The following is a 24,312-nucleotide window of genomic DNA, read 5'->3' on the forward strand; positions in this document are numbered from 1 at the left end:
GTCTCAAAATGCTCCAGTCTCAAAATGCTCCATTGGCAAAATGCTCCAGTCGCAAAATGCTCCAGTCTCAAAATGCTCCAGTCTCAAAATGCTCCATTGGCAAAATGCTCCAGTCGCAAAATGCTCCAGTCGCAAAATGCTCCAGTCTCAAAATGCTCCATTGGCAAAATGCTCCAGTCGCAAAATGCTCCAGTCGCAAAATGCTCCAGTCGCAAAATGCTCCAGTCGCAAAATGCTCCAGTCGCAAAATGCTCCAGTCGCAAAATGCTCCAGTCGCAAAATGCTCCAGTCGCAAAATGCTCCAGTCGCAAAATGCTCCAGTCGCAAAATGCTCCAGTCGCAAAATGCTCCAATTGTAAAATGCTCCAGTCGCAAAATGCTCCAGTCGCAAAATGCTCCAGTCGCAAAATGCTCCAGTCGCAAAATGCTCCAGTCGCAAAATGCTCCAGTCGCAAAATGCTCCAGTCGCAAAATGCTCCAGTCGCAAAATGCTCCAGTCGCAAAATGCTCCATTGGCAAAATGCACCATTGGCAAAATGCTCCATTGGCAAAACGCAGAATGCTCCAGTCGCAGAATGCTCCAGTCGCAGAATGCTCCAGTCGCAGAATGCTCCAGTCGCAGAATGCTCCAGTCGCAGAATGCTCCAGTCGCAGAATGCTCCAGTCGCAGAATGCTCCAGTCGCAGAATGCTCCAGTCGCAGAATGCTCCAGTCGCAGAATGCTCCAGTCGCAGAATGCTCCAGTCGCAGAATGCTCCAGTCGCAGAATGCTCCAGTCGCAGAATGCTCCAGTCGCAGAATGCTCCAGTCGCAGAATGCTCCAGTCGCAGAATGCTCCAGTCTCAAAATGCTCCAGTCGCAGAATGCTCCAGTCGCAGAATGCTCCAGTCGCAGAATGCTCCAGTCGCAGAATGCTCCAGTCGCAGAATGCTCCAGTCACAAAATGCTCCAGTCGCAGAACCTTCCAGTCGCAGAATGCTCCAGTCGCAGAATGCTCCAGTCGCAGAATGCTCCAGTCGCAGAATGCTCCAGTCGCAGAATGCTCCAGTCGCAGAATGCTCCAGTCGCAGAATGCTCCAGTCACCAAAATGCTCCAGTCACCAAAATGCTCCAGTCACCAAAATGCTCCAGTCACCAAAATGCTCCAGTCGCAGAATGCTCCAGTCTCAAAATGCTCCAGTCTCAAAATGCTCCAGTCGCAGAATGCTCCAGTCGCAGAATGCTCCAGTCGCAGAATGCTCCAGTCGCAGAATGCTCCAGTCTCAAAATGCTCCAGTCGCAGAATGCTCCAGTCGCAGAATGCTCCAGTCGCAGAATGCTCCAGTCGCAGAATGCTCCAGTCGCAGAATGCTCCAGTCGCAGAATGCTCCAGTCGCAGAATGCTCCAGTCGCAGAATGCTCCAGTCGCAAAATGCTCCAGTCACCAAAATGCTCCAGTCGCAGAATGCTCCAGTCACCAAAATGCTCCAGTCACCAAAATGCTCCAGTCTCAAAATGCTCCAGTCGCAGAATGCTCCAGTCGCAGAATGCTCCAGTCGCAGAATGCTCCAGTCGCAGAATGCTCCAGTCGCAGAATGCTCCAGTCGCAGAATGCTCCAGTCTCAAAATGCTCCAGTCTCAAAATGCTCCAGTCTCAAAATGCTCCAGTCTCAAAATGCTCCAGTCTCAAAATGCTCCAGTCGCAGAATGCTCCAGTCTCAAAATGCTCCAGTCTCAAAATGCTCCAGTCGCAGAATGCTCCAGTCGCAGAATGCTCCAGTCGCAAAATGCTCCAGTCACCAAAATGCTCCATTGGCAAAATGCTCCAGTCGCAAAATGCTCCAGTCGCAGAATGCTCCAGTCTCAAAATGCTCCAGTCGCAGAATGCTCCAGTCGCAGAATGCTCCAGTCGCAGAATGCTCCAGTCTCAAAATGCTCCAGTCTCAAAATGCTCCAGTCTCAAAATGCTCCAGTCTCAAAATGCTCCAGTCTCAAAATGCTCCAGTCTCAAAATGCTCCAGTCTCAAAATGCTCCAGTCTCAAAATGCTCCACTCTCAAAATGCTCCAGTCTCAAAATGCTCCAGTCTCAAAATGCTCCAGTCTCAAAATGCTCCAGTCTCAAAATGCTCCAGTCTCAAAATGCTCCAGTCTCAAAATGCTCCAGTCTCAAAATGCTCCAGTCTCAAAATGCTCCAGTCTCAAAATGCTCCAGTCTCAAAATGCTCCAGTCTCAAAATGCTCCAGTCTCAAAATGCTCCAGTCTCAAAATGCTCCAGTCTCAAAATGCTCCAGTCTCAAAATGCTCCAGTCTCAAAATGCTCCAGTCTCAAAATGCTCCAGTCTCAAAATGCTCCAGTCTCAAAATGCTCCAGTCTCAAAATGCTCCAGTCTCAAAATGCTCCAGTCTCAAAATGCTCCAGTCTCAAAATGCTCCAGTCTCAAAATGCTCCAGTCTCAAAATGCTCCAGTCTCAAAATGCTCCAGTCTCAAAATGCTCCAGTCTCAAAATGCTCCAGTCGCAGAATGCTCCAGTCGCAGAATGCTCCAGTCGCAGAATGCTCCAGTCGCAGAATGCTCCAGTCTCAAAATGCTCCAGTCTCAAAATGCTCCAGTCTCAAAATGCTCCAGTCGCAGAATGCTCCAGTCTCAAAATGCTCCAGTCTCAAAATGCTCCAGTCGCAGAATGCTCCAGTCGCAGAATGCTCCAGTCGCAGAATGCTCCAGTCGCAGAATGCTCCAGTCGCAGAATGCTCCAGTCGCAGAATGCTCCAGTCGCAGAATGCTCCAGTCGCAGAATGCTCCAGTCGCAGAATGCTCCAGTCGCAGAATGCTCCAGTCTCAAAATGCTCCAGTCTCAAAATGCTCCAGTCTCAAAATGCTCCAGTCTCAAAATGCTCCAGTCTCAAAATGCTCCAGTCGCAGAATGCTCCAGTCGCAGAATGCTCCAGTCGCAGAATGCTCCAGTCGCAGAATGCTCCAGTCGCAGAATGCTCCAGTCGCAGAATGCTCCAGTCGCAGAATGCTCCAGTCGCAGAATGCTCCAGTCGCAGAATGCTCCAGTCGCAGAATGCTCCAGTCGCAGAATGCTCCAGTCGCAGAATGCTCCAGTCGCAGAATGCTCCAGTCGCAGAATGCTCCAGTCGCAGAATGCTCCAGTCGCAGAATGCTCCAGTCGCAGAATGCTCCAGTCGCAGAATGCTCCAGTCGCAGAATGCTCCAGTCGCAGAATGCTCCAGTCGCAGAATGCTCCAGTCGCAGAACACTCCAGTCGCAAAATGCTCCAGTCGCAGAATGCTCCAGTCGCAGAATGCTCCAGTCGCAGAATGCTCCAGTCGCAGAATGCTCCAGTCGCAAAATGCTCCAGTCGCAAAATGCTCCAGTCGCAAAATGCTCCAGTCGCAGAACCTTCCAGTCGCAGAATGCTCCAGTCGCAGAATGCTCCAGTCGCAGAATGCTCCAGTCGCAGAATGCTCCAGTCGCAGAATGCTCCAGTCGCAGAATGCTCCAGTCACCAAAATGCTCCAGTCACCAAAATGCTCCAGTCACCAAAATGCTCCAGTCACCAAAATGCTCCAGTCGCAGAATGCTCCAGTCTCAAAATGCTCCAGTCTCAAAATGCTCCAGTCGCAGAATGCTCCAGTCGCAGAATGCTCCAGTCGCAGAATGCTCCAGTCGCAGAATGCTCCAGTCGCAGAATGCTCCAGTCGCAGAATGCTCCAGTCGCAGAATGCTCCAGTCGCAGAATGCTCCAGTCGCAGAATGCTCCAGTCGCAGAATGCTCCAGTCGCAGAATGCTCCAGTCGCAGAATGCTCCAGTCGCAGAATGCTCCAGTCGCAAAATGCTCCAGTCACCAAAATGCTCCAGTCGCAGAATGCTCCAGTCACCAAAATGCTCCAGTCACCAAAATGCTCCAGTCTCAAAATGCTCCAGTCGCAGAATGCTCCAGTCGCAGAATGCTCCAGTCGCAGAATGCTCCAGTCGCAGAATGCTCCAGTCGCAGAATGCTCCAGTCGCAGAATGCTCCAGTCTCAAAATGCTCCAGTCTCAAAATGCTCCAGTCTCAAAATGCTCCAGTCTCAAAATGCTCCAGTCTCAAAATGCTCCAGTCGCAGAATGCTCCAGTCTCAAAATGCTCCAGTCTCAAAATGCTCCAGTCGCAGAATGCTCCAGTCGCAGAATGCTCCAGTCGCAGAATGCTCCAGTCGCAAAATGCTCCAGTCACCAAAATGCTCCATTGGCAAAATGCTCCAGTCGCAAAATGCTCCAGTCGCAGAATGCTCCAGTCTCAAAATGCTCCAGTCGCAGAATGCTCCAGTCGCAGAATGCTCCAGTCGCAGAATGCTCCAGTCGCAGAATGCTCCAGTCGCAGAATGCACCAGTCGCAGAATGCTCCAGTCGCAGAATGCTCCAGTCGCAGAATGCTCCAGTCGCAGAATGCTCCAGTCGCAGAATGCTCCAGTCGCAGAATGCTCCAGTCGCAGAATACTCCAGTCGCAAAATGCTCCAGTCACCAAAATGCTCCAGTCGCAGAATGCTCCAGTCGCAGAATGCTCCAGTCGCAGAATGCTCCAGTCGCAGAATGCTCCAGTCGCAGAATGCTCCAGTCGCAGAATGCTCCAGTCGCAGAATGCTCCAGTCGCAGAATGCTCCAGTCGCAGAATGCTCCAGTCGCAGAATGCTCCAGTCGCAGAATGCTCCAGTCGCAGAATGCTCCAGTCGCAGAATGCTCCAGTCGCTGAATGCTCCAGTCGCAGAATACTCCAGTCGCAAAATGCTCCAGTCACCAAAATGCTCCAGTCGCAGAATGCTCCAGTCGCAGAATGCTCCAGTCGCAGAATGCTCCAGTCTCAAAATGCTCCAGTCGCAGAATGCTCCAGTCGCAGAATGCTCCAGTCGCAAAATGCTCCAGTCACCAAAATGCTCCAGTCACCAAAATGCTCCAGTCTCAAAATGCTCCAGTCGCAAAATGCTCCAGTCTCAAAATGCTCCAGTCTCAAAATGCTCCAGTCTCAAAATGCTCCAGTCTCAAAATGCTCCAGTCGCAGAATGCTCCAGTCGCAGAATGCTCCAGTCGCAGAATGCTCCAGTCGCAGAATGCTCCAGTCGCAGAATGCTCCAGTCGCAGAATGCTCCAGTCGCAGAATGCTCCAGTCGCAGAATGCTCCAGTCGCAGAATGCTCCAGTCGCAGAATGCTCCAGTCGCAGAATGCTCCAGTCGCAGAATGCTCCAGTCGCAGAATGCTCCAGTCGCAGAATGCTCCAGTCGCAAAATGCTCCAGTCACCAAAATGCTCCAGTCTCAAAATGCTCCAGTCGCAAAATGCTCCAGTCTCAAAATGCTCCAGTCTCAAAATGCTCCAGTCTCAAAATGCTCCAGTCTCAAAATGCTCCAGTCTCAAAATGCTCCAGTCTCAAAATGCTCCAGTCTCAAAATGCTCCAGTCTCAAAATGCTCCAGTCTCAGAATGCTCCAGTCTCAAAATGCTCCAGTCTCAAAATGCTCCAGTCGCAGAATGCTCCAGTCGCAGAATACTCCAGTCGCAAAATGCTCCAGTCTCAAAATGCTCCAGTCTCAAAATGCTCCAGTCTCAAAATGCTCCAGTCTCAAAATGCTCCAGTCTCAAAATGCTCCAGTCTCAAAATGCTCCAGTCGCAGAATGCTCCAGTCGCAGTATGCTCCAGTCGCAGAATGCTCCAGTCGCAGAATGCTCCAGTCGCAGAATGCTCCAGTCGCAGAATGCTCCAGTCTCAAAACGCTCCAGTCTCAAAATGCTCCAGTCTCAAAATGCTCCAGTCGCAGAATGCTCCAGTCGCAGAATGCTCCAGTCGCAGAATGCTCCAGTCGCAGAATGCTCCAGTCGCAGAATGCTCCAGTCGCAGAATGCTCCAGTCGCAGAATGCTCCAGTCGCAGAATGCTCCAGTCGCAGAATGCTCCAGTCGCAGAATGCTCCAGTCGCAGAACACTCCAGTCGCAAAATGCTCCAGTCGCAGAATGCTCCAGTCGCAGAATGCTCCAGTCGCAGAATGCTCCAGTCGCAGAATGCTCCAGTCGCAGAATGCTCCAGTCGCAGAACACTCCAGTCGCAAAATGCTCCAGTCGCAGAATGCTCCAGTCGCAGAATGCTCCAGTCGCAGAATGCTCCAGTCGCAGAATGCTCCAGTCGCAGAATGCTCCAGTCGCAGAATGCTCCAGTCGCAGAACACTCCAGTCGCAAAATGCTCCAGTCGCAGAATGCTCCAGTCGCAGAATGCTCCAGTCGCAGAATGCTCCAGTCGCAGAATGCTCCAGTCGCAGAATGCTCCAGTCGCAGAATGCTCCAGTCGCAGAATGCTCCAGTCGCAAAATGCTCCAGTCACCAAAATGCTTCAGTCTTAAAATGCTCCAGTCGCAAAATGCTCCAGTCTCAAAATGCTCCAGTCTCAAAATGCTCCAGTCTCAAAATGCTCCAGTCTCAAAATGCTCCAGTCTCAAAATGCTCCAGTCTCAAAATGCTCCAGTCGCAGAATGCTCCAGTCGCAGAATGCTCCAGTCGCAGAATGCTCCAGTCGCAGAATGCTCCAGTCGCAGAATGCTCCAGTCGCAGAATGCTCCAGTCGCAGAATGCTCCAGTCGCAAAATGCTCCAGTCACCAAAATGCTCCAGTCGCAGAATGCTCCAGTCACCAAAATGCTCCAGTCACCAAAATGCTCCAGTCTCAAAATGCTCCAGTCGCAGAATGCTCCAGTCGCAGAATGCTCCAGTCGCAGAATGCTCCAGTCGCAGAATGCTCCAGTCGCAGAATGCTCCAGTCTCAAAATGCTCCAGTCTCAAAATGCTCCAGTCTCAAAATGCTCCAGTCTCAAAATGCTCCAGTCGCAGAATGCTCCATTCTCAAAATGCTCCAGTCTCAAAATGCTCCAGTCGCAGAATGCTCCAGTCGCAGAATGCTCCAGTCGCAAAATGCTCCAGTCACCAAAATGCTCCATTGGCAAAATGCTCCAGTCGCAGAATACTCCAGTCGCAAAATGCTCCAGTCTCAAAATGCTCCAGTCTCAAAATGCTCCAGTCTCAAAATGCTCCAGTCTCAAAATGCTCCAGTCTCAAAATGCTCCAGTCTCAAAATGCTCCAGTCTCAAAATGCTCCAGTCGCAGAATGCTCCAGTCGCAGTATGCTCCAGTCGCAGAATGCTCCAGTCGCAGAATGCTCCAGTCGCAGAATGCTCCAGTCTCAAAATGCTCCAGTCTCAAAATGCTCCAGTCTCAAAATGCTCCAGTCGCAGAATGCTCCAGTCGCAGAATGCTCCAGTCGCAGAATGCTCCAGTCGCAGAATGCTCCAGTCGCAGAATGCTCCAGTCGCAGAATGCTCCAGTCGCAGAATGCTCCAGTCGCAGAATGCTCCAGTCGCAGAATGCTCCAGTCGCAGAATGCTCCAGTCGCAGAACACTCCAGTCGCAAAATGCTCCAGTCGCAGAATGCTCCAGTCGCAGAACACTCCAGTCGCAAAATGCTCCAGTCGCAAAATGCTCCAGTCGCAAAATGCTCCAGTCGCAAAATGCTCCAGTCGCAAAATGCTCCAGTCGCAGAATGCTCCATTGGCAAAATGCTCCAGTCGCAGAATGCTCCAGTCGCAGAATGCTCCAGTCGCAGAATGCTCCATTGGCAAAATGCTCCAGTCTCAAAATGCTCCAGTCTCAAAATGCTCCAGACTCAAAATGCTCCAGTCACCAAAATGCTCCAGTTGCAGAATGCTCCAGTCTCCAAAATGCTCCAGTCACCAAAATGCTCCAGTCACCAAAATGCTCCAGTCTCCAAAATGCTCCAGTCTCAAAATGCTCCAGTCGCAAAATGCTCCAGTCACCAAAATGCTCCAGTCACCAAAATGCTGCAGTCGCAGAATGCTCCAGTCGCAAAATGCTCCAGTCACCAAAATGCTCCAGTCGCAGAATGCTCCAGTCGCAGAATGCTCCAGTCGCAGAATGCTCCAGTCGCAGAATGCTCCAGTCGCAAAATGCTCCAGTCGCAGAATGCTCCAGTCGCAGAACGCTCCAGTCGCAAAATGCTCCAGTCGCAGAATGCTCCAGTCGCAGAATGCTCCAGTCGCAGAATGCTCCAGTCGCAGAATGCTCCAGTCGCAGAATGCTCCAGTCGCAGAATGCTCCAGTCGCAGAATGCTCCAGTCGCAGAATGCTCCAGTCGCAGAATGCTCCAGTCTCAAAATGCTCCAGTCGCAGAATGCTCCAGTCGCAGAATGCTCCAGTCGCAGAATGCTCCAGTCGCAGAATGCTCCAGTCGCAAAATGCTCCAGTCACCAAAATGCTTCAGTCTTAAAATGCTCCAGTCGCAAAATGCTCCAGTCTCAAAATGCTCCAGTCTCAAAATGCTCCAGTCTCAAAATGCTCCAGTCTCAAAATGCTCCAGTCTCAAAATGCTCCAGTCGCAGAATGCTCCAGTCGCAGAATGCTCCAGTCGCAGAATGCTCCAGTCGCAGAATGCTCCAGTCGCAGAATGCTCCAGTCGCAGAATGCTCCAGTCGCAGAATGCTCCAGTCACCAAAATGCTCCAGTCGCAGAATGCTCCAGTCACCAAAATGCTCCAGTCACCAAAATGCTCCAGTCTCAAAATGCTCCAGTCGCAGAATGCTCCAGTCGCAGAATGCTCCAGTCGCAGAATGCTCCAGTCGCAGAATGCTCCAGTCGCAGAATGCTCCAGTCGCAGAATGCTCCAGTCGCAGAATGCTCCAGTCGCAGAATGCTCCAGTCTCAAAATGCTCCAGTCTCAAAATGCTCCAGTCTCAAAATGCTCCAGTCTCAAAATGCTCCAGTCGCAGAATGCTCCATTCTCAAAATGCTCCAGTCTCAAAATGCTCCAGTCGCAGAATGCTCCAGTCGCAGAATGCTCCAGTCGCAAAATGCTCCAGTCACCAAAATGCTCCATTGGCAAAATGCTCCAGTCGCAGAATACTCCAGTCGCAAAATGCTCCAGTCTCAAAATGCTCCAGTCTCAAAATGCTCCAGTCTCAAAATGCTCCAGTCTCAAAATGCTCCAGTCTCAAAATGCTCCAGTCTCAAAATGCTCCAGTCTCAAAATGCTCCAGTCTCAAAATGCTCCAGTCGCAGAATGCTCCAGTCGCAGTATGCTCCAGTCGCAGAATGCTCCAGTCGCAGAATGCTCCAGTCGCAGAATGCTCCAGTCTCAAAATGCTCCAGTCTCAAAATGCTCCAGTCTCAAAATGCTCCAGTCGCAGAATGCTCCAGTCGCAGAATGCTCCAGTCGCAGAATGCTCCAGTCGCAGAATGCTCCAGTCGCAGAATGCTCCAGTCGCAGAATGCTCCAGTCGCAGAATGCTCCAGTCGCAGAACACTCCAGTCGCAAAATGCTCCAGTCGCAGAATGCTCCAGTCGCAGAACACTCCAGTCGCAAAATGCTCCAGTCGCAAAATGCTCCAGTCGCAAAATGCTCCAGTCGCAAAATGCTCCAGTCGCAGAATGCTCCATTGGCAAAATGCTCCAGTCGCAGAATGCTCCAGTCGCAGAATGCTCCAGTCGCAGAATGCTCCATTGGCAAAATGCTCCAGTCTCAAAATGCTCCAGTCTCAAAATGCTCCAGACTCAAAATGCTCCAGTCACCAAAATGCTCCAGTTGCAGAATGCTCCAGTCTCCAAAATGCTCCAGTCACCAAAATGCTCCAGTCACCAAAATGCTCCAGTCTCCAAAATGCTCCAGTCTCAAAATGCTCCAGTCGCAAAATGCTCCAGTCACCAAAATGCTCCAGTCACCAAAATGCTGCAGTCGCAGAATGCTCCAGTCGCAAAATGCTCCAGTCACCAAAATGCTCCAGTCGCAGAATGCTCCAGTCGCAGAATGCTCCAGTCGCAGAATGCTCCAGTCGCAGAATGCTCCAGTCGCAAAATGCTCCAGTCGCAGAATGCTCCAGTCGCAGAACGCTCCAGTCGCAAAATGCTCCAGTCGCAGAATGCTCCAGTCGCAGAATGCTCCAGTCGCAGAATGCTCCAGTCGCAGAATGCTCCAGTCGCAGAATGCTCCAGTCGCAGAATGCTCCAGTCGCAGAATGCTCCAGTCGCAGAATGCTCCAGTCGCAGAATGCTCCAGTCGCAGAATGCTCCAGTCTCAAAATGCTCCAGTCGCAGAATGCTCCAGTCGCAGAATGCTCCAGTCGCAAAATGCTCCAGTCACCAAAATGCTCCAGTCTCAAAATGCTCCATTGGCAAAATGCTCCAGTCGCAAAATGCTCCAGTCTCAAAATGCTCCAGTCGCAAAATTCTCCAGTCACCAATATGCTCCAGTCTAAAAATGCTCCAGTCGCAAAATGCTCCAGTCACCAAAATGCTCCAGTCACCAAAATGCTCCAGTCTCAAAATGCTCCAGTCGCAAAATGCTCCAGTCACCAAAATGCTCCAGTCACCAAAATGCTCCAGTCGCAGAATGCTCCAGTCGCAGAATGCTCCAGTCGCAAAATGCTCCAGTCTCAAAATGCTCCATTGGCAAAATGCTCCAGTCTCAAAATGCTCCAGTCTCAAAATGCTCCAGTCTCAAAATGCTCCAGTCGCAGAATGCTCCAGTCTCAAAATGCTCCAGTCGCAGAATGCTCCAGTAGCAGAATGCTCTAGTCGCAAAATGCTCCAGTCTCAAAATGCTCCAGTCACCAAAATGCTCCAGTCGCAGACTGCTCCAGTCGCAGAATGCTCCAGTCGCAGAATGCTCCAGTCGCAAAATGCTCCAGTCGCAGAATGCTCCAGTCGCAGAACCTTCCAGTCGCAAAATGCTCCAGTCGCAGAATGCTCCAGTCGCAGAATGCTCCAGTCGCAGAATGCTCCAGTCACCAAAATGCTCCAGTCACCAAAATGCTCCAGTCACCAAAATGCTCCAGTCTCAAAATGCTCCAGTCGCAGAATGCTCCAGTCGCAGAATGCTCCAGTCGCAGACTGCTCCAGTCGCAGAATGCTCCAGTCGCAGAATGCTCCAGTCGCAGAATGCTCCAGTCTCAAAATGCTCCAGTCGCAGAATGCTCCAGTCTCAAAATGCTCCAGTCTCAAAATGCTCCAGTCGCAGAATGCTCCAGTCGCAGAATGCTCCAGTCACCAAAATGCTCCATTGGCAAAATGCTCCAGTCGCAGAATGCTCCAGTCTCAGAATGCTCCAGTCTCAAAACGCTCCAGTCGCAGAATGCTCCAGTCGCAGAATGCTCCAGTCGCAGAATGCTCCAGTCGCAGAATGCTCCAGTCGCAGAATGCTCCAGTCGCAGAATGCTCCAGTCGCATTTTGCGACTGGAGCATTTTGAGACTGGAGCATTTTGGTGACTGGAGCATTTTGGTGACTGAAGCATTTTGCGACTGGAGCATTCTGCGACTGGAGCATTCTGCGACTGGAGCATTTTGAGACTGGAGCATTCTGCGACTGGAGCATTCTGCGACTGGAGCATTCTGCGACTGGAGCATTCTGCGACTGGAGCATTCTGCGACTGGAGCATTCTGCGACTGGAGCATTATGCGACTGGAGCATTCTGCGACTGGAGCATTCTGCGACTGGAGCATTCTGCGACTGGAGCATTCTGCGACTGGAGCATTCTGCGACTGGAGCATTCTGCGACTGGAGCATTCTGCGACTGGAGCATTCTGCGACTGGAGCATTCTGCGACTGGAGCATTCTGCGACTGGAGCATTTTGAGACTGGAGCATTTTGAGACTGGAGCATTTTGAGACTGGAGCATTTTGAGACTGGAGCATTTTGAGACTGGAGCATTTTGCGACTGGAGCATTTTGAGACTGGAGCATTTTGGTGACTGGAGCATTTTGGTGACTGGAGCATTTTGCGACTGGAGTATTCTGCGACTGGAGCATTCAGCGACTGGAGCATTCTGCGACTGGAGCATTCTGCGACTGGAGCATTCTGCGACTGGAGCATTCTGCGACTGGAGCATTCTGCGACTGGAGCATTCTGCGACTGGAGCATTCTGCGACTGGAGCATTCTGCGACTGGAGCATTCTGCGACTGGAGCATTCTGCGACTGGAGCATTCTGCGACTGGAGCATTCTGCGACTGGAGCATTCTGCGACTGGAGCATTCTGCGACTGGAGCATTCTGCGACTGGAGCATTCTGCGACTGAAGCATTCTGCGACTGGAGCATTTTGAGACTGGAGCATTCTGCGACTGGAGCATTTTGCCAATGGAGCATTTTGGTGACTGGAGCATTTTGCGACTGGAGCATTCTGCGACTGGAGCATTCTGCGACTGGAGCATTTTGAGACTGGAGCATTTTGAGACTGGAGCATTCTGCGACTGGAGCATTTTGAGACTGGAGCATTTTGAGACTGGAGCATTCTGCGACTGGAGCATTCTGCGACTGGAGCATTTTGAGACTGGAGCATTTTGGTGACTGGAGCATTTTGGTGACTGGAGCATTCTGCGACTGGAGCATTTTGGTGACTGGAGCATTTTGCGACTGGAGCATTCTGCGACTGGAGCATTCTGCGACTGGAGCATTCTGCGACTGGAGCATTCTGCGACTGGAGCATTTTGAGACTGGAGCATTTTGAGACTGGAGCATTTTGAGACTGGAGCATTTTGAGACTGGAGCATTTTGCGACTGGAGCATTTTGAGACTGGAGCATTTTGGTGACTGGAGCATTTTGGTGACTGGAGCATTTTGCGACTGGAGCATTCGGCGACTGGAGCATTTTGAGACTGGAGCTTTCTGCGACTGGAGCATTCTGCGACTGGATCATTCTGCGACTGGAGCATTCTGCGACTGGAGCATTTTGCGACTGGAGCATTCTGCGACTGGAGCATTCTGCGACTGGGCATTCTGCGACTGGAGCATTCTGCGACTGGAGCATTCTGCGACTGGAGCATTCTGCGACTGGAGCATTCTGCGACTGGAGCATTCTGCGACTGGAGCATTCTGCGACTGGAGCATTCTGCGACTGGAGCATTCTGCGACTGGAGCATTCTGCGACTGGAGCATTTGCGACTGGAGCATTTTGAGACTGGAGCATTTTGAGACTGGAGCATTTTGAGACTGGAGCATTTTGAGACTGGAGCATTTTGAGACTGGAGCATTTTGAGACTGGAGCATTCTGCGACTGGAGCATTCTGCGACTGGAGCATTTTGGTGACTGGAGCATTTTGGTGACTGGAGCATTTTGGTGACTGGAGCATTTTGCGACTGGAGCATTTTGAGACTGGAGCATTTTGGTGACTGGAGCATTTTGGTGACTGGAGCATTTTGCGACTGGAGCATTTTTCGACTGGAGCATTTTGCGACTGGAGCATTCTGCGACTGGAGCATTTTGAGACTGGAGCATTTTGAGACTGGAGCATTTTGAGACTGGAGCATTTTGAGACTGGAGCATTTTGAGACTGGAGCATTTTGCGACTGGAGCATTTTGAGACTGGAGCATTCTGCGACTGGAGCATTCTGCGACTGGAGCATTTTGCGACTGGAGCATTTTGAGACTGGAGCATTCTGAGACTGGAGCATTCTGCGACTGGAGCATTCTGCGACTGGGGCATTTTGAGACTGGAGCATTTTGAGACTGGAGCATTTTGAGACTGGAGCATTCTGCGACTGCAGCATTTTGGTGACTGGAGCATTTTGGTGACTGGAGCATTTTGCGACTGGAGCATTTTGAGACTGGAGCATTTTGGTGACTGGAGCATTTTGGTGACTGGAGCATTTTGCGACTGGAGCATTTTGGAGACTGGAGCATTTTACGACTGGAGCATTTTGCGACTGGAGCATTCTGCGACTGGAGCATTCTGCGACTGGAGCATTCTGCAACTGGAGCATTCTGCGACTGGAGCATTCTGCAACTGGAGCATTCTGCGACTGGAGCATTCTGCGACTGGAGCATTCTGCGACTGGAGCATTCTGCGACTGGAGCATTCTGCGACTGGAGCATTCTGCGACTGGAGCATTTTGCGACTGGAGCAGTCTGCGACTGGAGCATTTTGGTGACTGGAGCATTTTGAGACTGGAGCATTCTGCGACTGGAGCATTCTGCGACTGGAGCATTCTGCGACTGGAGAATTCTGCGACTGGAGCATTTTGCGACTGGAGCATTCTGCGACTGGAGCATTCTGCGACTGGAGCATTCTGCGACTGGAGCATTCTGCGACTGGAGCATTTTGAGACTGGAGCATTTTGAGACTGGAGCATTCTGCGACTGGAGCGTTCTGCGACTGGAGCATTCTGCGACTGGAGCATTTTGGTGACTGGAGCATTTTGGTGACTGGAGCATTTTGCGACTGGAGCATTTTGAGACTGGAGCATTTTGGTGACTGGAGCATTTTGGTGACTGGAGCATTTTGCGACTGGAGCATTCTGCGACTGGAGCATTCTGCGACTGGAGCATTTTGGTGACTGGAGCATTCTGCGACTGGAGCATTCTGCGACTGGAGCATTTTGGTGACTGGAGCATTCTGCGACTGGAGCATTTTGGTGACTGGAGCATTTTGGTGACTGGAGCATTTTGCGACTGGAGCATTTTGAGACTGGAGCATTTTGGTGACTGGAGCATTTTGGTGACTGGAGCATTTTGCGACTGGAGCATTTTGAGACTGGATCATATTGGTGACTGGAGCATTTTGCGACTGGATCATTTTGAGACTGGAGCATTTTGCGACTGGAGCATTTTGCCAATGGAGCATTTTGGTGACTGGAGCATTCTGCGACTGGAGCATTTTGAGACTGGAGCATTTTGGTGACTGGAGCATTTTGCGACTGGAGCATTTTGAGACTGGAGCATTTTGGTGACTGGAGCATTTTGCGACTGGAGCATTCTGCGACTGGAGCATTCTGCGACTGGAGCATTCTGCGACTGGAGCATTCTGCGACTGGAGCATTCTGCGACTGGAGCATTCTGCGACTGGAGCATTTTGAGACTGGAGCATTTTGAGACTGGAGCATTTTGAGACTGGAGCATTTTGAGACTGGAGCATTCTGCGACTGGAGCATTTTGGTGACTGGAGCATTTTGGTGACTGGAGCATTTTGGTGACTGGAGCATTTTGGTGACTGGAGCATTCTGCGACTGGAGCATTCTGCGACTGGTCGCAGAACCTTCCAGTCGCAAAATGCTCCAGTCGCAGAATGCTCCAGTCGCAGAATGCTCCAGTCTCAAAATGCTCCAGTCTCAAAATGCTCCAGTCTCAAAATGCTCCAGTCTCAAAATGCTCCAGTCGCAGAATGCTCCAGTCTCAAAATGCTCCAGTCTCAAAATGCTCCAGTCGCAGAATGCTCCAGTCCCAAAATGCTCCAGTCACCAAAATGCTCCATTGGCAAAATGCTCCAGTCGCAGAATGCTCCAGTCTCAGAATGCTCCAGTCTCAAAATGCTCCAGTCGCAGAATGCTCCAGTCGCAGAATGCTCCAGTCGCAGAATGCTCCAGTCGCAGAATGCTCCAGTCGCAGAATGCTCCAGTCGCAGAATGCTCCAGTCGCAGAATGCTCCAGTCGCAGAATGCTCCAGTCGCAGAATGCTCCAGTCGCAGAATGCTCCAGTCGCAGAATGCTCCAGTCGCAAAATGCTCCAGTCACCAAAATGCTCCAGTCGCAGAATGCTCCAGTCGCAGAATGCTCCAGTCGCAGAATGCTCCAGTCGCAGAATGCTCCAGTCGCAGAATGCTCCAGGCGCAAAATGCTCCAGTCACCAAAATGCTCCAGTCACCAAAATGCTCCAGTCTCAAAATGCTCCAGTCGCAAAATGCTCCAGTCACCAAAATGCTCCAGTCACCAAAATGCTCCAGTCGCAGACTGCTCCAGTCGCAGAATGCTCCAGTCGCAGAATGCTCCAGTCGCAGAATGCTCCAGTCGCAGAATGCTCCAGTCGCAGAATGCTCCAGTCGCAGAATGCTCCAGTCGCAGAATGCTCCAGTCGCAGAATGCTCCAGTCGCAGAATGCTCCAGTCGCAGAATGCTCCAGTCGCAGAATGCTCCAGTCGCAGAATGCTCCAGTCGCAGAATGCTCCAGTCGCAGAATGCTCCAGTCGCAGAATGCTCCAGTCGCAAAATGCTCCAGTCACCAAAATGCTCCAGTCGCAGAATGCTCCAGTCGCAGAATGCTCCAGTCACCAAAATGCTCCATTGGCAAAATGCTCCAGTCGCAAAATGCTCCAGTCTCAAAATGCTCCAGTCGCAAAATGCTCCAGTCACCAAAATGCTCCAGTCACCAAAATGCTCCAGTCGCAGAATGCTCCAGTCGCAGAATGCTCCAGTCACCAAAATGCTCCAGTCTCAAAATGCTCCAGTCGCAAAATGCTCCAGTCACCAAAATGCTCCAGTCACCAAAATGCTCCAGTCGCAGAATGCTCCAGTCACCAAAATGCTCCAGTCGCAGAATGCTCCAGTCGCAGAATGCTCCAGTCACCAAAATGCTCCAGTCGCAGAATGCTCCAGTCGCAGAATGCTCCAGTCGCAAAATGCTCCAGTCGCAGAATGCTCCAGTCGCAGAATGCTCCAGGCGCAAAATGCTCCAGTCACCAAAATGCTCCAGTCGCAGAATGCTCCAGTCGCAGAACGCTCCAGTCTCAAAATGCTCCAGTCACCAAAATGCTCCAGTCGCAGACTGCTCCAGTCGCAGAATGCTCCAGTCGCAGAATGCTCCAGTCGCAGAATGCTCCAGTCGCAGAATGCTCCAGTCGCAGAATGCTCCAGTCGCAGAATGCTCCAGTCGCAGAATGCTCCAGTCGCAGAATGCTCCAGTCGCAGAATGCTCCAGTCGCAGAATGCTCCACTTGCAGAATGCTCCAGTCGCAGACTGCTCCAGTCGCAGAATGCTCCAGTCGCAGAATGCTCCAGTCGCAGAATGCTCCAGTCGCAGAATGCTCCAGTCGCAGAATGCTCCAGTCGCAGAATGCTCCAGTCGCAGAATGCTCCAGTCGCAGAATGCTCCAGTCGCAGAATGCTCCACTTGCAGAATGCTCCAGTCGCAGAATGCTCCAGTTGCAGAATGCTCCAGTCGCAGAATGCTCCAGTCGCAGAATGCTCCAGTCGTAAAATGCTCCAGTCTCCAAAATGCTCCAGTCGCAAAATGCTCCAGTCACCAAAATGCTCCAGTCACCAAAATGCTCCAGTCTCAAAATGCTCCAGTCGCAAAATGCTCCAGTCACCAAAATGCTCCAGTCACCAAAATGCTGCAGTCGCAGAATGCTCCAGTCGCAAAATGCTCCAGTCTCAAAATGCTCCAGTCTCAAAATGCTCCAGTCTCAAAATGCTCCAGTCGCAGAATGCTCCAGTCGCAGAATGCTCCAGTCGCAGAATGCTCCAGTCGCAGAATGCTCCAGTCTCAGAATGCTCCAGTCGCAGAATGCTCCAGTCGCAGAATGCTCCAGTCGCAAAATGCTCCAGTCTCAAAATGCTCCATTGGCAAAATGCTCCATTGGCAAAATGCTCCAGTCGCAAAATGCTCCATTGGCAAAATGCTCCAGTCGCAAAATGCTCCAGTCACCAAAATGCTCCAGTCGCAAAATGCTCCAGTCGCAAAATGCTCAAGTCACCAAAATGCTCTAGTCACCAAAATGCTCCAGTCTCAAAATGCTCCAGTCGCAGAATGCTCCAGTCGCAGAATGCTCCAGTCGCAGAATGCTCCAGTCGCAGAATGCTCCAGTCTCAAAATGCTCCAGTCTCAAAATGCTCCAGTCTCAAAATGCTCCAGTCTCAAAATGCTCCAGTCGCAGAATTCTCCAGTCTCAAAATGCTCCAGTCGCAGAATGCTCCAGTCGCAGAATGCTCCAGTCTCAAAATGCTCCAGTCGCAGAATGCTCCAGTCGCAGAATGCTCCAGTCGCAGAATGCTCCAGTCGCAGAATGCTCCAGTCGCAAAATGCTCCAGTCGCAAAATGCTCCAGTCGCAAAATGCTCCAGTCGCAGAATGCTCCAGTCGCAGAATACTCCAGTCGCAGAATGCTCCAGTCTCAAAATGCTCCAGTCGCAGAATGCTCCAGTCGCAGAATGCTCCAGTCGCAGAATGCTCCAGTCGCAGAATGCTCCAGTCGCAGAATGCTCCAGTCGCAGAATGCTCCAGTCGCAGAATGCTCCAGTCGCAGAATGCTCCAGTCGCAGAATGCTCCAGTCGCAGAATGCTCCAGTCGCAGAATGCTCCAGTCGCAGAATGCTCCAGTCGCAGAATGCTCCAGTCGCAGAATGCTCCAGTCGCAGAATGCTCCAGTCGCAGAATGCTCCAGTCGCAAAATGCTCCAGTCACCAAAATGCTCCAGTCGCAAAATGCTCCAGCCGCAAAATGCTCCAGTCTCAAAATGCTCCAGTCTCAAAATGCTCCATTGGCAAAATGCTCCAGTCTCAAAATGCTCCAGTCTCAAAATGCTCCAGTCTCAAAGTGCTCCAGTCTCAAAATGCTCCAGTCGCAGAATGCTCCAGTCGCAGAATGCTCCAGTCGCAAAATGCTCCAGTCGCAAAATGCTCCAGTCACCAAAATGCTCCAGTCGCAGAATGCTCCAGTCGCAGAATGCTCCAGTCTCAAAATGCTCCAGTCTCAAAATGCTCCAGTCTCAAAATGCTCCAGTCGCAGAATGCTCCAGTCGCAGAATGCTCCAGTCGCAGAATGCTCCAGTCGCAGAATGCTCCAGTCTCAAAATGCTCCAGTCTCAAAATGCTCCAGTCTCAAAATGCTCCAGTCTCAAAATGCTCCAGTCTCAAAATGCTCCAGTCTCAAAATGCTCCAGTCTCAAAATGCTCCAGTCTCAAAATGCTCCAGTCTCAAAATGCTCCAGTCTCAAAATGCTCCAGTCGCAGAATGCTCCAGTCGCAGAATGCTCCAGTCACCAAAATGCTCCAGTCTCAAAATGCTCCATTGGCAAAATGCTCCAGTCGCAAAATGCTCCAGTCTCAAAATGCTCCAGTCGCAAAATTCTCCAGTCACCAATATGCTCCAGTCTCAAAATGCTCCAGTCACCAAAATGCTCCAGTCGCAGAATGCTCCAGTCGCAGAATGCTCCAGTCGCAGAATGCTCCAGTCGCAAAATGCTCCAGTCACCAAAATGCTCCAGTCGCAAAATGCTCCAGTCACCAAAATGCTCTAGTCGCAGAATGCTCCAGTCGCAGAATGCTCCAGTCGCAGAATGCTCCAGTCGCAGAATGCTCCAGTCGCAGAATGCTCCAGTCGCAGAATGCTCCAGTCGCAGAATGCTCCAGTCGCAGAATGCTCCAGTCGCAGAATGCTCCAGTCGCAGAATGCTCCAGTCTCAAAATGCTCCAGTCGCAGAATGCTCCAGTCGCAGAATGCTCCAGTCGCAAAATGCTCCAGTCACCAAAATGCTCCAGTCTCAAAATGCTCCATTGGCAAAATGCTCCAGTCGCAAAATGCTCCAGTCTCAAAATGCTCCAGTCGCAAAATTCTCCAGTCACCAATATGCTCCAGTCTCAAAATGCTCCAGTCACCAAAATGCTCCAGTCGCAGAATGCTCCAGTCGCAGAATGCTCCAGTCGCAAAATGCTCCAGTCACCAAAATGCTCCAGTCGCAAAATGCTCCAGTCACCAAAATGCTCTAGTCGCAGAATGCTCCAGTCGCAGAATGCTCCAGTCGCAGAATGCTCCAGTCGCAGAATGCTCCAGTCTGAAAATGCTCCAGTCGCAGAATGCTCCAGTCTCAAAATGCTCCAGTCGCAGAATGCTCCAGTCGCAGAATGCTCCAGTTGCAGAATGCTCCAGTCTGAAAATGCTCCAGTCGCAGAATGCTCCAGTCTCAAAATGCTCCAGTCGCAGAATGCTCCATTGGCAAAATGCTCCATTGGCAAAATGCTCCATTGGCAAAATGCTCCATTGGCAAAATGCTCCAGTCGCAAAATGCTCCAGTCTCAAAATGCTCCAGTCTCAAAATGCTCCAGTCTCAAAAAGCTCCAGTCTCAAAATGCTCCATTGGCAAAATGCTCCATTGGCAAAATGCTCCATTCGCAAAATGCTCCAGTCGCAAAATGCTCCAGCCGCAAAATGCTCCAGTCGCAAAATGCTCCAGTCGCAAAATGCTCCAGTCGCAAAATGCTCCAGTCTCAAAATGCTCCATTGGCAAAATGCTCCAGTCGCAAAATGCTCCAGTCGCAAAATGCTCCAGTCTCAAAATGCTCCAGTCTCAAAATGCTCCAGTCGCAAAATGCTCCATTGGCAAAATGCTCCAGTCTCAAAATGCTCCAGTCGCAAAATGCTCCAGTCTCAAAATGCTCCATTGGCAAAATGCTCCAGTCGCAAAATGCTCCAGTCTCAAAATGCTCCAGTCTCAAAATGCTCCAGTCGCAAAATGCTCCAGTCGCAAAATGCTCCAGTCGCAAAATGCTCCAGTCGCAAAATGCTCCAGTCGCAAAATGCTCCAGTCGCAAAATGCTCCAGTCGCAAAATGCTCCAGTCGCAAAATGCTCCAGTCGCAAAATGCTCCAGTCGCAAAATGCTCCAGTCTCAAAATGCTCCATTGGCAAAATGCTCCAGTCTCAAAATGCTCCATTGGCAAAATGCTCCAGTCGCAAAAAAGGCTCCAGTCGCAAAAAATGCTCCAGTCGCAAAATGCTCCAGTCGCAAAATGCTCCAGTCGCAAAATGCTCCAGTCGCAAAATGCTCCAGTCGCAAAATGCTCCAGTCGCAAAATGCTCCAGTCTCAAAATGCTCCATTGGCAAAATGCTCCAGTCTCAAAATGCTCCATTGGCAAAATGCTCCAGTCGCAAAAAAGGCTCCAGTCGCAAAAAAGGCTCCAGTCGCAAAATGCTCTAGTCTCAAAATGCTCTAGTCTCAAAATGCTCCAGTCTCAAAATGCTCCATTGGCAAAATGCTCCAGTCTCAAAATGCTCCATTGGCAAAATGCTCCAGTCGCAAAAAAGGCTCCAGTCGCAAAATGCTCTAGTCTCAAAATGCTCTAGTCTCAAAATGCTCTAGTCTCAAAATGCTCCAGTCTCAAAGTGCTACATTGGCAAAAAAGGCTCCAGTCGCAAAATGATCCAGTCGCAAAATGCGACTGTTTTAAAAGTGCAACACCCTACCCCTAACAAGCTTGGAAATCAGCTGTCCCGACAGCGTTTTGCAGCACTACCTCAATTAGCTAGAGATGTGCACTTGACATGCACGAAACAATTACAAGAATTTAATATAAGTTTAATGTAAGTAATTGGTAGCTAAGAACCACAAATTAAGACATAAAATTGAGAAAAAAACCTTTTTGTACCTTTGATCCTTTTTCAACAAAGTTCTAAAACCACTTTAGAAATTAGTCATGGCTTACCCAAAGCGAAAACATCTGACGTCACAAAGTTCCCAGGCAAGAACCACCCCACAGTATTAACACCCTGCGCAGGCGGAATAAACAAGTCAAGTCGGCATAGAATTTTGCAAAAGTCATCTTTGAAATAGAAATACCGGTTAATTTACTTCCGACATGGGCGATGCCGACAGAGCAATGAACGAACCGGAAGCGACCAAGACGGTAGCCGGAATCCAGGTGATTCCCGCCGAGGATGTCTCCTCCATCGAGGAGGTTATCACCATCGACCCGGAGTGCTACGAGCTGGACCTGAATCATCGCCGGATCGAGAAGCTGGAGAACTTCGAGCCCCTCACGAGGATCGAACGCCTGTTCCTGCGCTGGAATCTGATCAAGAAGATCGAGAACCTGTCCACCCTGAAGACCCTGATCGAGCTGGAGCTGTACGACAATCAGATCACCAAGATCGAGAACCTCGATGATTTGACCAATTTGGAGGTGCTGGACATCAGCTTCAATCGCCTCACGCAGATTGAGAACCTGGACAAGTTGGTCAAGCTGGAGAAGGTCTACTTTGTGTCCAACCGGATCACCCAAATCGAGAACCTGGGGATGCTGACCAATCTCACCATGTTGGAGCTGGGGGACAACAAGCTGAAGAAGATTGAAAACATCGAGATGCTGGTCAACCTGCGACAGCTCTTTCTGGGAAAAAACAAGATAGCCAAGATCGAGAACCTGGACACATTGGTCAATTTGGAGATCCTCAGTCTGCAGGCCAATCGAATTGTGAAAATCGAGAACCTGGAGAAGTTGACCAGCCTCCGCGAACTCTACATATCGGAGAACGGAGTGGAAACCATTGAAAACCTCGACGAGAACAAAAATTTGGAAACTCTCGACCTTGCCAAGAACCGATTGAAAAGCATCGGCAACCTGGAGAAGCTGGAACTGCTGGAGGAGCTCTGGCTGAACCACAACGGGGTGGACGACTGGAAGAACATAGAGCTGCTGAAGGTCAACAGGGCGCTGCAGACCATCTACCTGGAGTACAACCCGCTGGCGAAGGACGTCCGCTATCGCTCCAAGCTGCGCGACATCCTGCCGCAGCTGCAGAAGATCGATGCCACCCTGTGCAAGGTGCCCGGGTCCTAGACGGATCCACAGTAACCCCCTCGAAAGACTAATCCACGGCGATGCGCCAATACATTTATATTGATTAACTTTGGAAAACTGCGTTTAAAATATACATGAAAAAATTAACCACTTCAAAGAAGCTGCTATTTAATATCATCTTGGTATGGTTTTTTTGATCCAGCCCTTTTTTTACTTTAACGCAAGTATGAATCACTCAAAAGTTGACATTTACTGTATGAGTCAGGTTAATTATTAACAGATATAATTAAAATATCTGTTCTTATCTTTTACTTACAATTTGCCTTATTTATTCAGTTTCAATTTCAAAGTTTGTTACTTGTAATCAAAGTATGGTGTTTGTATTTTTTTATCAAACATAATATCGTTTATTTTAACAGCAAGAAAGACATTTTACCATATCAGAGTACATTTAATGGAATATATTTTGTATTTGTATTGTTTTATTAAGTGAAATCACAGGGCTTAATTGATAAGTGGCTTTTGTAAATGTTTTTGTCTGCTTGATTTCTTTTTGTGCACTTTGTTGATCATGTGTATTCTTATCAATATTTTTTTTTGTTCACGCATATATTGTTGATATATACAAAGTGTATGAGGCGTCAAGTGGTTTCCTTCTGGAGGAGGTCTTCAATTCGAAACAGCGTAATAGTCGGAGGGGCTGACTTTATGGGGACCTCCGTAGAAATCCAGCACAAAGATATTGCTAATCTCCAGCTCGCAAAGATAAAAATTGTGGACTGTGGAGGAAATAAAAAATATTGGCAAGTTAGTCAAAGTTTACTAGACTTCGAAAACTCCAAACCAACCTTTAATCCAATTGCTGGCAGCTGGATGACGTTTCAGATAGGCATCCAACGCAGGTTGATAGCTGCTATCGCTGGGATCCATCTGAAGATTGATATTGAATTTTTACAAAAGAGTTTAAATAATTTGCTTAATTTTAGACTTACTTTTTTCACCTGTCCACTAATCATGGAGCGGGCACAGGTGGGCTCCATGGGATCCTTGCCGCCGTCCTTGCACCTAAGGGTCTGCTCATCGCTGAACAGGAAGGTGACCTTGTTATCCTTTTGCCAGTCGGGTCCAGTGAAATCCAGATCGGTCAGCAGGAAGTGGATCCTTCCGGTGGAGTTGTCATTCGCATCGCTATCATCTATGGAGATAATGTTGACCATGGGATATCCTTGCACCAGTTTATCGGTCGAGAGACTTCCCAAGGCCCCCCAATTGGCCCGATGGACCAGATCCCTGGCGATCTTGGCGTGATTTAAGTCCTGATTTCGCTTGTATTCGCTGATAACACGGGCATCTTCTCGGGGGGAATATCCAAATGTGGTACTTGGGATCGTGATGGCCAATATCAAGGCCAACAGTATTGAAGGGCAGGGTTTCATGGCTGGACTGCAAGTATAACGATTCGGTTTTGAAAGATCACTGATCACTGGGCAGCTGAAAGATCGGGAACAGGGCATTTATGGGCTCGAAATTCTCTGGTCTTATCACTCCGGTCACTTTTAATATTCTCTGTGATTCACGTGAATCGAAAACAAAGCGGACCAACGGATACCATTGACCTTTCCCGCCTTTCTCCCTCCGCCATTGTACGCCGTATTCTGCACGTATTTCCTATATATACTCGACTAGGTAGACTATGTACCTGGAGGATCTAGAGTGCTGCTCCGCTTATCGGTACTTCTGCTTTGAGATTTGTTTGTAAACTGACTGTGCAACTATTGCAGCTCTATTATCACCTGGTTCGAGAACAAAGAACCAGAAACAGCTGTTTTGAGCAGGTACCTCGGATTGGGATAGGGTGTATATGACACATGAAGATCAGGTTTTATTCGGTTCCTTAACTCTTAACCACTTAATTTAAGTGGCGGTGATATTTTTAGCCAATTAAGTCTTAACAAAAACTGGCTAATGATCGCAATTAACAGTCTAAATTTGGAACAAGCTTTTCTCGAAATTAAAAAT

General features: G+C 49.8%; 2 protein-coding genes across 4 annotated transcripts; one reads left to right on the forward strand and one right to left on the reverse strand.

Annotated features, from left to right (window-relative positions):
• Positions 1-21,249: 21,249 nt before the first annotated feature.
• Positions 21,250-22,490, forward strand: sds22 (protein phosphatase 1 regulatory subunit sds22). Its single transcript, XM_017151238.3, has one exon. The coding sequence runs from the start codon at positions 21,352-21,354 to the stop codon at positions 22,330-22,332; it is 981 nt and encodes a 326-aa protein (XP_017006727.2). The 5' UTR covers positions 21,250-21,351; the 3' UTR covers positions 22,333-22,490.
• A 180-nt stretch (positions 22,491-22,670) lies between these two features.
• On the reverse strand, positions 22,671-24,120 carry CREG (Cellular Repressor of E1A-stimulated Genes). 3 transcript variants are annotated; one of them, XM_070217549.1, is made up of 4 exons: positions 23,993-24,120; positions 23,286-23,736; positions 23,142-23,223; positions 22,671-23,072 (listed from the first exon to the last, which is right to left on the reverse strand). In XM_070217549.1, exons 2-4 carry the CDS (start codon positions 23,727-23,729, stop codon positions 22,963-22,965), a joined length of 636 nt encoding a protein of 211 aa, XP_070073650.1. In that variant the 5' UTR covers positions 23,730-23,736; positions 23,993-24,120; the 3' UTR covers positions 22,671-22,962. The 3 variants fall into 3 exon arrangements, with proteins under 3 accessions (XP_070073650.1, XP_017006738.2, XP_070073651.1); XM_017151249.3 differs by lacking the exon at positions 23,993-24,120 and having other exon boundaries at positions 23,286-23,933; XM_070217550.1 differs by lacking the exons at positions 23,142-23,223; positions 23,993-24,120 and having other exon boundaries at positions 23,286-23,940.
• Positions 24,121-24,312: the final 192 nt, after the last annotated feature.

The sequence above is a fragment of the Drosophila takahashii genome, chromosome 3R (assembly GCF_030179915.1).
Source record: "Drosophila takahashii strain IR98-3 E-12201 chromosome 3R, DtakHiC1v2, whole genome shotgun sequence".
Lineage (NCBI taxonomy): Eukaryota > Metazoa > Arthropoda > Insecta > Diptera > Drosophilidae > Drosophila > Drosophila takahashii.

What these genes read in the sequence shown, in the direction of transcription:
- sds22 (XM_017151238.3), top strand. Translation starts at nt 21,352, where the DNA reads ATGGGCGATGCCGACAGAGCAATGAACGAACCGGAAGCGACCAAGACG.
- CREG (XM_017151249.3), bottom strand. Translation starts at nt 23,807, where the DNA reads ATGCCCTGTTCCCGATCTTTCAGCTGCCCAGTGATCAGTGATCTTTCA. An exon ending in TTAGTGGACAGGTGAAAAAA is followed by an intron (nt 23,224 to 23,285) that starts GTAAGTCTAAAA and finishes ATCAATCTTCAG; the next exon opens with ATGGATCCCAGCGATAGCAG. An exon ending in TGCCAGCAATTGGATTAAAG is followed by an intron (nt 23,073 to 23,141) that starts GTTGGTTTGGAG and finishes TTTCCTCCACAG; the next exon opens with TCCACAATTTTTATCTTTGC.